Here is a 16,128-nt window from a genome sequence, read left to right as displayed (position 1 = left end):
AAATAAAGCTTTATGTTCATCCTCTTACCCAAGCGCTACCTCGTCCTCTTCTGTTGGAACAGCGCAAGCGTCGCCCCTCCCAGAGCTGCAATCCAGTAGTGACGGTCAGTGGACGTACGACCAGAGATAGCAAACACCCACAACACTAACTTCCACCACTACACACACACACCAGCCCCATCTAACGGACAACATATTTATAATATTGCCGTTTTATATGGATATGGTGTTAAAAAAGTGTAAAAATAAATTCTACTTGAATAATAAAAAGTGAACACCCCACACACCAAAACCCAGGGAAAGCACCAACATGAGTTTAGTACAAAAAATGATCTTTGTTTCCAAACTATCCAAACGTTATGCCCTTAGACAAAGGGCCTTTAGAGCCCTTAGTCTAAAGTGGTGTGTTAAGAGATGTCACTCCTAAACAGTGAAGACATCACCACCAGGAAGCTGAAGCTGTTTCTTCAGAATCACTTCCTCAGATAAAATGTGACCCGCTCTATCGAAATCAGTCGGAAGTCTCAACGGCTCATCTCAAAAATAAACGTGGATTTACGTAAAAAACTATTTTTTCGGGGTTCAGGTGTTTTGTTTGATTTTAAACAAACAAAGTCTTGGCTTTCAGAATATGAAACTTTTATTTCCAAAATCACACGATAAATACATGTTTGAAGCTTGTAAAGGGACGAAGACAGCTCTCACTCGCACTCTGCTGTTCCGCAGCGCCGCCCCCCTCCCTCCCGCTGACATTATGAAAGAGTATAGTAATCATAGATAACACGGCAGGGTCCGTTACAGTTTGTTTTCATCTGATTTAAAATAAACAAAGTCTTGGCTTTCAGAATATTAAACTTGTTTCGGCAAATTCAGATGATAAATACAACTTTGAAGCTTCGGCATAATTACAAGCGGAGAACGGAGTAACTTAACGTCACAGCAGGCATAACAACAGCCGGTGTTTCTCGCGAGTGTTTTCCCCGGGAAACAAACAATACACACAAACGCAAAATTACACAAACACACACACACTTGCGAACTTCCCCTCCAACGAAAATATCTTCCCTCCGTAGTATTTTGATCAACCAATCAGATCGATGGATTCCAGAGAAGAGAAAACTTTGAAGGCCTTTTTCTCAAAATGATGACTCAGTGACAGTCGTTATATAATGTGACATATTTCGCTTAATATTTGGAGTACAACAACAATCCTGATATCATTAGAAAGCTAGGAATCTCCTCTTTCCAGCAGTGTGTACAACTCAAAATGTGTCTTCGGGTCAATGCGACTGATTTCGATAGAGCAGGTCACATGTGCCGGTCTTAAATTTCACTTTTAGGCAGAAACTGCAGATAAAAGATAAAAAAGTCACTTAACTTAAAGGGCCATCAACTATTGCGTTATAGAGATATTTTGAAACGGCTAAACGTAGGATGAGGATATTGGCCTAAAGCATTGTTGCCTCAGTATGGGTGTTTCTGAGATTGGGATATTTGTGTCTTTTGTCCCACTTCCTGCATCCAGCCGTTTGCTTTACATGCTAGCTTGGGGTGACATAAGTTTTGAGTGTTTAAAACAGCGTCAGTCCGTCTGTTGTGAGTGAGCTGCAGCTCTGTGTAGGACAGCGTCTCCTAATGACTACATGTGGTAGAGAAAGCCTCAGAAACACATCCCCACAGCTTCAACATGCAACATCCACACAGGAAGAAGAGCTTGGAGTGTGAACATGCGACTAAATACAGAGCACTGCGATAGGAACAGGTTTAAAACATTTTACCCGGTCTTTTTCATGAGCCTTTTCAGGAATCCACACCGCCATAAACCGCCAGCGATGGCAACTAAGGCGATTGCTTCGTGAGAAACAAAAAGGAAGATGGTGAAGGATGATCGTCCACAATAAAATAAGTCAATGAAATGCATGGAAGGGTTAGATGGTTATTGTTCTTGGGCTTCAATAGCTTCTGCTCTTTGGAAGCAAACCATTGAGTGAAAACACACCTTCCTAATGAACTGGATATCATGCACAAACCACAGCACGTCACGAATGACTCATAGAAGATGATGCTCCCTGCAGAACTGTTCTTCTGAGGACATCATCATCTTATTTGAGTTTCAATTATCACTTTATATTCTAGAATTCATGTTTAAACTTACCTGCAAAAGCAACACCGAGCCCCGTGTACAACCTCTTTCCACCGTCTGTAAAAATAAAAGAAGTGTGTTAAGTTAAACTACAACTCTCTTCAGAATCAGAAGGCAAGTCGGTCGAGTTATTATTTGACCATAAAAAAATAAAATAAAAATGTTTTACATGAAAATAAGAAGTTGAATAAAAATGTAGAATAAAAATAAGTTAAAATATATTTACACATGAAGTTAAAAACATATAACATGTGTATTACAATATGTATTGTTAATAATAACATACTAATGCTTAACTGCACAGTTAAATGTGTTGTAAATATTTTAAAACTTGTATTTAATAGGAGATTATTCTGGGGACTTACTTGGGTCAGGAGCTGCTGAAGAAGAGACAAATAACATATTAAACATCAGACATAAAACCTTCCGTTTCATAAACACAGATTCATTTAACGATGTTTGGAGCAACCGTCTGAAGCGCGACGAGATAACCCCCGATTATCAGCATGGAGTCACGGCTGTCAAATCTACTTAAGAGGAACACAAGAGCGTCTTGTTTATTCAAAGTATGTGTAAGTTACAGCTCCCATGCTGAGGTCACAGAGGCCTACAATAAAGAAAGATTAAAAGACTAAAGGTGTTTTCAGCTGCAGCTTAAACATGTCCGCTGTCCACTGAGTGTTGTTCAGTTTGGGATAAAAGCTGCTTTATGTTGGGGGACTTGAGTATTGATATATATATTTATAAATCATGCTGTTGAGTATCTTAGGGCTCGTACTGAGAAGCAAAAATACCTACAAATCTGTAAGGAAAGAGGGTGCCAGACCATTAAGAGCTTTATAAACCAGTACAAGGACTTTAAATCAATTCTAAAAGACACAGGTTTGTGTTATCTTTAGGGCCGAGACTCGATTAAAAAAATTAATCTAATTAATTAGAGGCTTTGTAATTAATTAATCGAAATTAATCGCATTTTTAATCACATATACATATTTGACCTAAGAACAGTGAGAAGCAAATTTTTTTCACATGGATTTTAGTATACCATTAGGCGCATTCACACCGCAGTACTTTTCCCACAAAGGTTCATGAGAACTTAGTTCATGAGAACTCTTTGAACCTGGGGGTGGATTACGCAAATGAAGCCGCTGACGTCACTTCTTCTTCTTCTGCTTTGGGTTTACTGGCAGGCCGCAAACCACTTCACGGCGTATACTGCCGCCCAAAGTCCCCGGCCGGAAGTCCCCGGAGTTGGGGAAGGCTTCAGTAGAAGCTGCTGGGAGTCCCAGCAGCCTTCCGAGTAAATCGCCAGAACGCCGACACCTCCTCATCTCCACCGCTCCCATGTTTTATTTTGTGTTGCCATAAGTTAGTCTCTCTGCGTTTCTGCGCTGGGCTAATGCTAATGCTAATAATGCTAATGCGAGGATAATAAAATGGCGGCTTCACAAAACTTTTTGGGAGTTTTACGGGGCGTGGTTTGCAATCCGCCCAGCCAATCAGAAATATAGCTCTTTTCTCACAAGAGAGCCGCACGAAAGTCCCTGCTCTCTAGCAGCTCTCTGCTCTCTAGCAGGGACTTTCGTGGGGGTAAAAAGGTTCTCATGAACTAATTTTAGTACCGGCTCTTTTTGGTGTGAACGCGATAAAAGAGGCTAACGTCCACGCTAGCTTCCACGCTAGCTGCTATATGTTTTGCATTGAGGTGATACTTGAGGCTTGATGTGCTGCGGTGATATGCAAATTCCTTTTTGCATAATTTGCACACAACCGTGCTCTTATCGACACTTCCATCCGTACGTTTTTTAAAACAACATTTCCCACTGTTGTTCACTGTGGTTTGTTGTTGTCTGAAGTCATGAACGTTCGTTGGTGCTCCAGTATAATCGGTACGCCTGAAACTCATCCAGTGAGAAACGTTCCGCGGTGCAAAAATAAGTGTGATTAAAATGCGTTAATTTTTTTAACGCGTTAATTTTTGTGTAATTAATTAATCTTAATTAACGCGTTAAAGTCCCGGCCCTAGTTATCTTATTTAAATGTTAGTCAAATCTACTCGAAAGGAACACAAGAAAGAGCTTTTCTAGCGTCTTGTTTATTTAAAAAGTATGTGTAAGAAGTCTAGGATGGATTCAATCCCATTTGTAAGGCGACCATCTCCATTTCAATGTCTTTCCTTTAACCTGTTGAGCCTGTGTTCCAGGTCTCAGGCTCCAAAAGGACATTCTCAGAACAAAGGACCATATCTTCTAAAAGGGGTACATTAATAATCTGTTTTCTCAAAGCAATGATAAACCTGTGAGTTGGATGTAGAAGAGTCAGAATCAATATAGATGTTTTTATTTTAAAGTAAATTCAGATTGGAAACAGTAAAAAAAATGTAAATGATAGTGTCCGTCCAAAATAACCCATTCCTTATAGTGAAAACTACCCTTGGATGATGGTGAGGTAGACTAAAAGCTTTAGGAATCCAAACTACAACATATGATAAGTACCCTGTATCAAGATTGATGCAAAACAAGTGACATTTGACCTTTTTAGAGAGATTTAGAAGAAAAAACCACTTCTGGGGTCATTTGGGTGGATTTGACCCATCTCTGGCCCCTTGGTCGATTTAGATGATTGACATCTCTTTCTAACCGCTAGAGCCAATAGAATCGAGAGGGAAGTTCCTAAAATCCTTCTAAACATTACCCTAAGGTGAATGAGTGATGCGCAGCCAGAATGCCCCAAACAGGAAGCTCTCATACACTCTGGTGGCTATCATAGCAGCTATATATAAAATGGATTATCAGAAATCATTCAAAGTGACAAACACATTGGATTAACCTATGGATTAACCTTCAGCCGCGTTTTTATCGTTTTGATGCCATTGAACACGACTTTTGATCAGAATAACAGCAAAGGTAAGACGATCTTCCGTAAAGCTACGTGTTGTGATGTCTGGTGTTGCTTCCCATGTCGTGAGTTCTGATCGCTCAGTGATGATACTTTAATCAATATCTTGTTTGTGCAGATCCGATAAGTAATAAGGGTATTTTTAACTGCTAAGTGCGTTAGCATTTTTTCGCTCAAGGCTCATTTAGACGTTTCTTGTGAGACTTGTGTTTTGTTTCGGTAAAAATGGTATGTATCGTCAGTTAGCTGAGTTTCTTCCCGTTAAGTGGGTATGACACATTCATAGGTTTTTAAATATTAAGAAGCCCTGAGACACAGTTTCGTGAAGTAACACCCCGCAGGCCCCGGATTAGGGTCCTCTCGGGCTTAACAGGTTAATATGATTCTTTAATATAATGTTTTTAATTTCATTTAATATGTTATTCATTTAATTTAACATAATTTAATGAATTTCATTTAATATATGTTATTTTAATTGATTCAATTCTTAACAATGAAGGCACAGAACTGCACTTAATCACATGCATGACCAAAAAGCAGAAAATCATGCAAAATGTAAGAATTATAACAAGATTCATTTTAAATACACATGCGTTAATCGCAAGTTAAAATAATTAGTGGCGTTAATGCGTTAATTTTGACAGCCCTAATTATAACACAACATTCATTTGAAAAGACAGCCCTCGTTGCGTGCAATATTAGCAGAAAATCCACGTTGAAAGCTCAACTCCAATCCAACCATTGAGCAGTAAACAGATCAAACATCCCAGAATAATCATTGATCACCCTAACGAGACAGATATTGAAATGGCCTCTACCTGTGGGCTTCGTGGTGGATTCAGGACTTTTAGTGGTGGTGGTTTTATCTGCTGGTACCGCTGCAAAATATAATACATTATAATAATTAGTGCAAATATCACAAATAATCAGGGTTGCCCTCGACTCAACATTTCTCTAGTCGTCCGATTGTCGTCAATTCGGGCATTTAGTCGACTAATCGTCTCACGTTTATGAAACATTATGATTATTAATATGATTTTTTTTGTCCTCCCAAAATGGTTTCAGTTTCAAAGGCTGATAAAGAATGTTATTCACTGTTTTTAATTTAATGTTTTAAATGAAGTACAATGTCTTTCATTTAATAAATCTTATTTTAATTGATTCAATTCTTAACAATGAAGGCACAGAACTGCACTTAATCACATGCATGACAAACAAGCAGAAAATCATGTGCAGCCCCTCGTCCTCCACAGTGTTAATTAGCCTGCAAGCTGTAGCCACCCATTTAGCTATCGCTGTTGAAAGCTTGCTGCTCGTAGACGTGTCCAGGCGTCTCCCCGGCAAACTTTCAAGCGTGGTCTGCCGCAAGCGAGCGGCAGGAGCGGGGCTGAGCATCAGCTGTGTGCTTGGCTTGCTGTTTAAAACATCTTTTCTTGTATCCATATAGAATCTCCCACCATCCAACTAACAACAACGTCGAGCCTTTGCGCTCTGAAACTACGGGGCGGGCCGAGGGCAAATACACATGCGTTAATCGCACGTTCAAATAATTAGTGGCGTTAAAGGTCCCATGTCATGGCCATTTCCACTGATCATAATTCCATTGTTGAGGTCTACTAGAATAGATTTATACTGTGCAATTTTCCAAACTCACATTGTTTCGCATACAGCATCTCTGTAAAGTACGTGTATTCAGCAGTATTCACTCTCTCCACGAAACGGCTCGTTGCAGCTCTTGCCCCCCCCTCCCTGTGAGCCCAGTGTGCTCCGATTGGTCAGGACCAGTCGGGACGTTGTGAATCGCGCTGAGCTCCGTGGAGGTGTGATTTCCTCGTTTAGCGATACACAGTCAAACTCACCCTGAGCACACACAAAGTCACAGCCGAAGTAAAAACAATAAGTGTGGCTTGATATTGAGTAAGAAAAAGGTTGATAAACGCTGAGAGAATGGACGATATGATGTCATGATGTACCCGGAAGAATCAAATGGACAGTGACGTATCTCCAACGAGGCGTTTTGGGGAGGTATTTTCTGTGTTAGAGTTTTACTCGCTACATGGTGTACTTTGAGGGTTTTGACTCTGCAGACCATTTACATGCATAAAAACCTTCATAACACACAAGGGGACGGGTACTAACCGGACCTTTAAGAGAAATGTGCGTTAACTTTGACAGCCCTAATTATATAACCCTAACACAACATTCATTTGAAAAGACAGCCCTCGTTGCGTGCAATATTAGCAGAAAATCCACGTTGAAAGCTCAACTCCAATCCAACCATTGAGCAGTAAACAGATCAAACATCCCAGAATAATCATTGATCACCCTAACGAGACAGATATTGAAATGGCCTCTACCTGTGGGCTTCGTGGTGGATTCAGGACTTTTAGTGGTGGTGGTTGTATCTGCTGGTACCGCTGCAAAATATAATACATTATAATAATTAGTGCAAATATCACAAATAATCAGGGTTGCCCTCGACTCAACATTTCTCTAGTCGTCCGATTGTCGTCAATTCGGGCGATTAGTCGACTAATCGTCTCACGTTTATGAAACATTATGATTATTAATATGTTTTTTTTGTCCTCCCAAAATGGTTTCAGTTTCAAAGGCTGATAAAGAATGTTATTATAACAGCATGGTACGTTGTGCTTCATATAAAACACAAAATAAAACTGTAATAATGAACCTTTGAAATATAAATTAAATACCAACACCTTCTCTAAATAATTTGGATTAAGGGCAAAACTAGTCTCTTAAAAAGTGGGGCATCTTCCTGATTGTGAGGAACCACAGAGGAAATAAAGAAAATCCCCAAAGCTCCATGTATCTGAACAGGAAACCACAGAGCGTGCTTCTGGACTAAAGGTGGACTCATGTTCAGACTAAGGCTGCACGACATGGAGGAAATTAACTGTTGGGGATTATTTTTGATTTATATTGCAATATAATATATATGTATAGAAGAGGATCCGAACCAAACAATCAATAAAATGTTACCTCTCATTTATCATATATGAAGAATTCATTTTCACAAATTGATTAAAGCCAATCTTAAAATGATGAAACAAACGCCTGTTTGAGACTCCTCAGTGCACACAAACACATAACCTGGAGAAATAAATAAATACGGATATGTTATTGATCACCCCTCGATGATGTTCTCTTGTTATGAAATGTGTTCTCATAAATGATGATAAGCAGGAGGACAGAATTACGTCTAAACTGACGCCGTGTTGCATTTCTATAGGTTGTAGATACGAGCATGGTTTTATATACTATCACGTTTAATCGTGTTTTATGCCGTTCGCCAAAACTTGACAAGTCGCTCGTAAAACACAGGAGGTATGGAAACTAAGAACACCATATGTGGTACATTTAACAGCTAATATAACAACACATTAGTTGTATTTCCTTTAACTGGTGGATATAGGGTTGCTGCAGTGGAGACGCTGCGCACAGCTGATCGACAGCTGGAACACAAACCACCAAATACAAACACATAATTCAGATCCAGTCGTCATGACTCCACTCCGGAGGGATTCCCGATCACTTCTTACAGTCTCTCATCAAGGGGGGGGTCTCCTGTCCCCGGTACAAACACACTGCCTGAGGAAGGCTATGTGTATTCTTTTTGTCATTAACCTTTTTCGGACCACTTATTTATTTATGTTGGTGACGATCCGACCTCCATGCTGCTACTCTGGTTCAAACTGCATCCACCAAACAATATGATTTATCTCCACCTCCCCAAAATAACCAGAATCTGACACGGTGTGAGATGTCTTTTTTAGCTTTTCTGTCGTCATTTCCTGCGATCTCCTTCATGCAGTCAGTCAGAATGAATGAATGAATGAATGAATGGGCGGTTCTTTGACTATTCATAGGCAAATATGGGCGTTACGTGAAGCCCGCAAAAGCTGCGCCGCATTTAAAGGGAAACCGGTGTAGGAGGTGCCGTACGCAAGTCCTGTGCCGGTACGCAGTCTTTTATGAATCGGAAAGTGTTGGTGCGTATTTATTTGCTTTGTCCTACGTAAGCAACCTTCCCACGCCAATCCTACGCAAGGCTTAATAAATGAGGCCCCTGGTGAATACACAGACTATACAGAGATGCTGTTTGAGAAACCAATGTGATTTTGGAAAATTGCACAAATTAAATCTATTCTAGCAGACCTCAACAATGGAAATATGATCAGTAGAAATGGCCATGATATGGGACCTTTAACATTTCTGGGTATTTTCATTGAGACTTACGTTCACATTTAGAATTAATTTCAACTTAATAGAGCGGTGCAGGAATGAGTCCTAAAACCAGGAAGTGAGTCAGCATTTCTCCACTTCCTGTTCCCTGGTCTCAGAGCCAATGGGATCTCTCCATAGGGTTTAGGAAACTATTTGAACTAAGGTCTGTGGTTGAGACGCATTGAAGAGACGGATCACGTTTCGTTCTAGGACATTAAATCCATCAGCAGTGACCCCTCTGGTGATTTCTGAAGAGTTGACGTGTCTGAGAAACGATGGTTGTTACCAAGTGGCTGAACAGGACTACAGAAGTCGTGGAGGCCGTTGTACGTCATTACGCCGAACACGTAAACACTCCTCTAAGTTAGTTTCTGTTCTGCTTGAAAGCAAGTCCCTGCCTCCTGCAGACTGTTCAAACAAACGCTTCAACTCGTTCCATTTAGAATCTGTGTGTTTGAATATGGATCTGAAGTTGGCGTGACGTTGAAGTCGTGCTGCTGTAATAATAATAATAATTAAAACTGCGGTCGCACTTGTGCGCGCAGTGATGAGCGGGTCCTCGCGTCCGTGCGCCTGTCGGGGAGGGCAGCCGGTCGTCCCGGCGTCAAGCAGACGCGCGCGAGTCCTGGGAAATGAGCGGTTTCTCATTTCTATAATTTTCGTGTCCCAGAATCCCAGGTCCTCCGGCAGCGACCCGGAAACGGATGTCAGCGCGCCGTCTCGAAGGAAAACTAATGTCTCTAAAGGCTCGTCGAGGATAGATTATCGAGGAGGCTGTGTGGAAGAGCTTAACCGAGGATACACTGATTTAGAGGAGAGAGGAGTGTCTCTGGAGGAGCTATAACCGAGGGTACACTGAAGTATTCTCCTGAGACGATTTCAGCCAACAGTGATGTTTAAAAGAGGTGTGACGCATGGCTGGACTTCTGTCAACGAAGCACAGCTCTGCAAACTGTTCCTGTTGTGATTATAAGTTATTTGAGATGATCAAATGTGCATCAGACTTTCTGCCCTTTACCATTTGTTTACTCACTAATCACATGTCCCCTGGATGTTAGGTGATGTTACAGTGAGAACAGCTGCTGAGGTCAGTGCAGAAAGCAGAAGAGATATCTACAAATAAACAGTAGGGTTAGGGTTAGGGAGTGTATAGGTGTCTGTTGTAATGAATATGCCGCCAGAAAAGAGTGTTGTTGGACTAACAGTAGGTGTGTGTGTGTGTGTGTGTGTGTGTGTGTGTGTGTGTGTGTGTGTGTGTGTGTGTGTGTGTGTGTGTGTGTGTGTGTGTGAGAGTTGATGTGCCAGGCAAACAGGCAGGCCTCAGTAGCTTATCCGACATATAATTGGTAAAAAATGGTACATTCTCCGTTAGCCTACGAGCTCCCCGTTTGAGCGAAGGACTATTCCTTCTCAAAGTAGCATGACATTGGATATGCGCTGAAGTTGTCCTGGATTGGAATTGTTCCGATCATTCCCCTATGAGGAGTTTGCAGAAATGTCCTTAAAATGCATGAAAAACGGCCATTTTTCAAAATGGCCGACTTTCTGGTGGGCGGGGCTAATGGAAGGCAATTTGAAATATGTGTGCAATCATAATAGCAATATGTATACAGCGTTTCGTGAATATTGGAAAAAGTATACGCGAGTAGTTTGGAGTCATTTGGAGTCATTTGTGACATGTAAATCGTAATAAATGGTGTATTCGCTGTTAGCTTACGACCTCCACGATTGAGCTATAAAAAAATGTTCTTCTCAATTTAGCATCATATTGGATAGGGGCTGAACTTGTGCTGGATTTGAATTTTTCCAATCATTCCCCTAGGAGCAGTTTGCAAGAATGTGCTTAAAATGCATGAAAAACGCACATTTTTCTAAATGGCCGACTTCCTGGGGGGCGGGGCTAATGGAAGGCAATTTGAAATATGTGTGCAATCATAATAGCAATATGTATACAGCGTTTCGTGAATATCGGAAAAACTATATGCGAGCAGTTTGCAGTAATTTGCGCCATTTAAATCGTCAAAAATTGTGTATTCGCTGTTAGCTTACGACCTCCACGAGTGATTTTTCAAAAATGTGCTCCTCAATTAAGTATCATATTGGATAGGGGCTAAACCTTTCCTGCATTGGAATTTTTCCGATCATTCCCCTAGGAGGAGTTCGCAAGAACGTGCGTAAAATGGCTGAAAAACGCACATCTTTCAAAATGGCCGACTTTCTGGGGGGCGGGTCTAATGGAATGTATTTACAAATATATCCGCAATTCCATGAGAAATGTCTGTGCCAAATTTCGTGAAGTTCTGAGAAACTATATGTGACTACCACATAATAGGGGGCGCTAGTGAGCAGTTTTTTTGAAAATGTACGTTTTTTTTTTACATTCTCGAAAAGGTCCTGGGCTCTGACGTGTGTCCAAAGTTTTGCGTCCGAAGCTCATTTTATGCTATCGCAATTTTAAAATAATGTATAGGCCACGCCCACATTCTGCATTTGTTTCGACACTTTGAATCTAAGTTCGTAGTCGCCCCGAGAGTATGTGTAAAAAAAAAAAAAAAAAAGATTAGTCCATCCGCTCTTGAATTATAAATTGGTGGTGTTTTTGGCGCCCCCTATAGTACAAAATGAAAATGCTTTGGTGTGCCTATTCCCCAAGACAGACTGAACGTTTCCACCAAAATCTGTGATGTTTGGATACATTGTTGATGAATTATGAGCATTTATTTCCAAGCCCCGCCTTTTTGCGAGTACGTTTTAATTCATGGCGGAAATATTTATCGTTTGAACATGCTCATCTCCTAGGGTCATGTGTCTGACCCTCCAACGATGCTGTATACGAAGTTTGGTGTTGATAAACTGAAAATTGAAATTTAAGTGAATATTTAACTGTGTATGTAAATTATGCCAATTAAAAAGAAAAAATGTAGGCGGAGCTTAGGGTTCCAATTGGATTATTTGTAGAGCAGGTCCACCCGGATATGTGTGCAAAATTTCAGGTCATTCGGAGTTACGGTGCGACTTTGTGAATTTTTCCGAAATGGAATTGGTGGCGCTAGCGAGCATGTTGGAATATTTTAACAAATTGAGTCCAGAATATTGTAATTTTCACCGATTCTGGAATCTGTGCAAAATTATACAACTTTGTCCTAAAGGCCTCAAAAACAGGAAAGATGGCGACTAAAAATAATAATACCACCAATAACAATAGGTATCCTCGCACTTCGTGCTAGGACGCCGTTGGGTCCTAGCACTCCGTGCTCGGGCCCTAATAAAGCATTTTATTTATATAGCGCTTTTCACAACTCAAAGACGCTTTACAGTATGAGGGAGGGTAGACAGACAAGGACAGGCAAACAAGTAAGTATATTAAAATAAAAAATAAAATAAAAATAAAATAAAAAGGCAGTCAAGAGGAAGTTGATTGAGAGGGGGGGGGGGGGCTTATGGGTAGACAGAGTTGAAAAGATGTGTTTTGAGGCAGGACTGAAAGACTGTGAGGGACTCAGAGTCACGGAGATCTTGGGGGAGGGACTTCCAGAGCCGAGGAGCTGCCACTGAGAAGGCTCTGTCCCCAAAGCTGCAGAGTGTGGATGTGGGAATGGATAGGAGTCCGGCTGCGGTGGATCTGAGGGACCGTGGAGGTTGATAAGGAGTGAGAAGGTTTGTGAGATAAGGGGGGGCCAGATGGTGGAGTGCTTTGTAGGTGAGGACCAGAACTTTGTAGTTGATGCGATGGGAGACAGGAAGCCAGTGGAGGTCTTTGAGGACTGGGGTGATGTGATGCCATGATGTGGTATGCGTGAGGAGACGTGCAACTGCATTTTGAACCCGTTGGAGTCTGTTGAGGGATGTAGTGCTGATGCCGTAAAGAAGTGAGTTGCAGTAGTCGAGGCGGGAGGAAATGAAGGCATGGATTAGTCGTTCGGCTGCGGGGCGGGTGAGAGAGGGTCGGATTTTTGCAATATTGCGGAGGTGGAAAAATGAGGTTTTGACTGTTTGGCGGATGTGAGGTTCGAGGGAGAGGGTGGGGTCAAAGATTACGCCAAGGTGGCGTGCCTGATTGGATGGGGAAACAATGGTGCCGTCGATGGTGAGAGTTATGTTAGTGACCTTGCTGAGGGTGGATTTGGAGCCGATTAGGAGGAGTTCTGTTTTGTTGCTGTTCAGTTTGAGGAGGTTATGTTGCATCCAAGATTGAATAGCTGTCAGACAGGAATCGATGTGGGTAAGGGGGGGGTTATGGAGGGATTTGGTGCTGAGGTACTTCCTTTATAGCATAACGTTAGCATTTTGCTTCTGGACATTAGATTTATGATTCCAACATTATAAAAGCAGGGAAGACATGTGGAGATTATCCGGCTGAACAAAACGTGCATTTATCAAACAGGGTCGTTTTCCACAGACCTTATTTCCAGCTATTTTCCTAAATCCTCTGGAGAAATCCTATTGCTTTTTGTGGAGGGAACCAGCAGCTTCCTTCAGGGTAAATACGTCCTCCCTGCACCGCTCTATAGCGCAGCCCTAATTGAAACTCCCCAGGTTTATCTAAATAGGATTTTCTTTGAGACTCACCTTCACATTTTGGGAGTGCAGGCTCCCACAGTTCGTTGATCCCACAGATTATGGTGGCAGAATTTGTCATCCTGTACCCCTTGTCGCACTTGAACGTGACGGTAGCCTTGTAAGTGTAGGGGCCCCGCGACCCCGAATCCCAATGACCGAACTCAACAACTGGCTCCTTACAATCTATCTCTGAAAGAACATCAAAATACACAGGAAGGAAATTCAGAAAAATGTCCAAAAACAACTGATTTAGAGTAAATTAGAGTCAGAGCTGAGATGCAATGGGAACATGTTAAATGAAGTGAAGTGAATAAAAGTGTCTTCATGTCTTAAAGCTGCTGAGTAGGGATGGGTATCGAGAACCGGTACTAAGTCAGTACCGGTAGCCGATTGGACGGTATCGGTATACCGTTAAGCCGCTGGACAAACGGTGCTGCTATCGGTATATGAATTACGCTACTTCCTTAGATGAAACAATTCTGGTTGGTTGGGAACCCTCATCCTGTGTGACATATCCGGTTTGAGTACCCCTCTGATTGGCCACTGTGAATGCCACTCGTCATCTCTCCTAACAGCGCTCTTGTTGTTGTGAGACTCCCGGGGGCAGACGCAACATCTTGCAAGAAACAGCGTCTCAAGGCTTCTTAACATTGAACAACCTATTCATATGTCATACCCACTTAACGGGAAGAAACTCAGCTAACAGACGATATTATCCACTTTTGAAAAGTATCGATAAGAGTATCGAAAAACACCGGTACCGATACAAAAAACGAAACCCATCCCGACTGCTGAGTCATATGTTGCTCCTCAAACAACAAATAAATCCAGAGGTTTCTTTACTTCCTCTACAGAGAAAAGGAAAAGAAACAAAAATCTCAGTTTCAGTGTCAGACCCACCGGACATCCATCCCGTAATTAAGCTGTCTCTGCCGCCTGACGTCATTATTCAGTTTCTGACGAGCAGGAATATTGTTTTCTGGCATCACTTTAACATTTTACAGGGAAAACCTGCGTTTTGGTTTGAGGGCGCACGGCGAGAGTAAGAGGGTGCAGACATCCAATAAAAGGATCAAATAAAGATATTAATATAACCTGTTTAGCCCTGAGCCTGTGTTCCAGGTCTCAGGCTCCAAAATGACATTCCCAGAACAAAGGACCATATCTTCTAAAAGGGGAAAATTAATAATCTTTTTTCTCAAAGCAATGATAAACCTGTGAGTTGGATATGGAAGAGTCAGAATCAATATAGATTTTTTTTATGTGAAAGTAAATTCAGATTGAACATAGTAAAAAAATGTTAATTATAGTGTCCATAAAGCATTACTTATAGTGAAACCACCCTTGAATGATGGTAAGGTAGACTAAAAGCTTTAAGAATCCAAACTATAACATATAATAAGTACCCTGTATCAAGATTGATGCAAAACAAGTGACATTTGACCTTTTTAGAGAGATTTAGAAAAAAAAAACCCACCTCTGGTCATTTGGGTGCATTTTCCATATCTCTGGCCCCCCACGGTGGATTTGACGGTCGATTGACATCTCTTTTTAACCGTTAGAGCCAATAGAATCGAAGGGGAAGTTCCTCAAATCCATCTAAACATTACCCATTGGTGAATGAGTGATGCATAGCCAGAATGCCCCAAACCGGAAGCTGTCATACACTCATGCAGCTATATATGAAAACTCAGTTTTTGCCATAAATATGATGATGGATTATCAGTAATCATCCAAAGTGACAGACACATTGGATTAACCTATGTGTTAGGGAATAATTCTTCCTTACTCCTAAGATATTTAACCTTTCTGTGTGTTGACGTTTACGACCAACCCTGACTCTGTTATCTCCCGTAAGGAATGTGCTAATGCAGTCATATGTTGATATTTCTCAGTCTATGACTAGTCAACTCTCGGACACAGAGCCTAAGAGTCAGACAAGTGATTGAGTGTCTCCAGATGTTGGGGATATCTCCAGTGTTCCCAGCTGTTGATTAACTCTCTGTAAACTAGTTAAAAGGTCTATCGAGAGAGAGACTGGGCAGAATTGATGTGGCAACTCTCCGGGCAGTCAGAACCTCTGGCTGCTGTGACTTGTGATGTGAAATTCTCCGGCCGATACTTGTAATAAAACACCAGTGTTTGACATCAAAGCTCCAACTCTCCTCGTGTCTCTCTGAGTCCTGACTCTCCATTGCTGCAGAAGTTTCCCTTACACTATGGATTAACCTTCAGCGTTTTTATCGTTTTAATGCCATTGAACACGACTTTTGATCAGAATA

The 16,128-nt window shown here is 41.4% G+C and overlaps 1 protein-coding gene across 8 annotated transcripts in view; it reads right to left on the bottom strand.

The window, feature by feature from the left end:
• Positions 1–28: 28 nt before the first annotated feature.
• Positions 29–16,128, bottom strand: part of LOC117553660 (membrane cofactor protein-like) — a gene marked incomplete at its 3' end in the record, with an annotated part of 51,996 nt that continues 35,896 nt past the window's right edge. The window contains 7 exon segments of one of the 8 annotated variants that reach the window (XM_034227666.1): positions 29–85; positions 1,779–1,851; positions 2,156–2,200; positions 2,509–2,520; positions 5,860–5,919; positions 7,399–7,458; positions 13,856–14,035. In XM_034227666.1, coding sequence (XP_034083557.1) covers positions 29–85; positions 1,779–1,851; positions 2,156–2,200; positions 2,509–2,520; positions 5,860–5,919; positions 7,399–7,458; positions 13,856–14,035 — 487 coding nt within the window. 8 annotated transcript variants of the gene reach the window in all.

The sequence above is a fragment of the Gymnodraco acuticeps genome, unplaced genomic scaffold (genome assembly GCF_902827175.1).
Source record: "Gymnodraco acuticeps unplaced genomic scaffold, fGymAcu1.1, whole genome shotgun sequence".
Lineage (NCBI taxonomy): Eukaryota > Metazoa > Chordata > Actinopteri > Perciformes > Bathydraconidae > Gymnodraco > Gymnodraco acuticeps.
The sequence above is the reverse complement of the archived record's forward strand: the minus strand, read 5'-3'. Positions and strand labels throughout refer to the sequence as shown.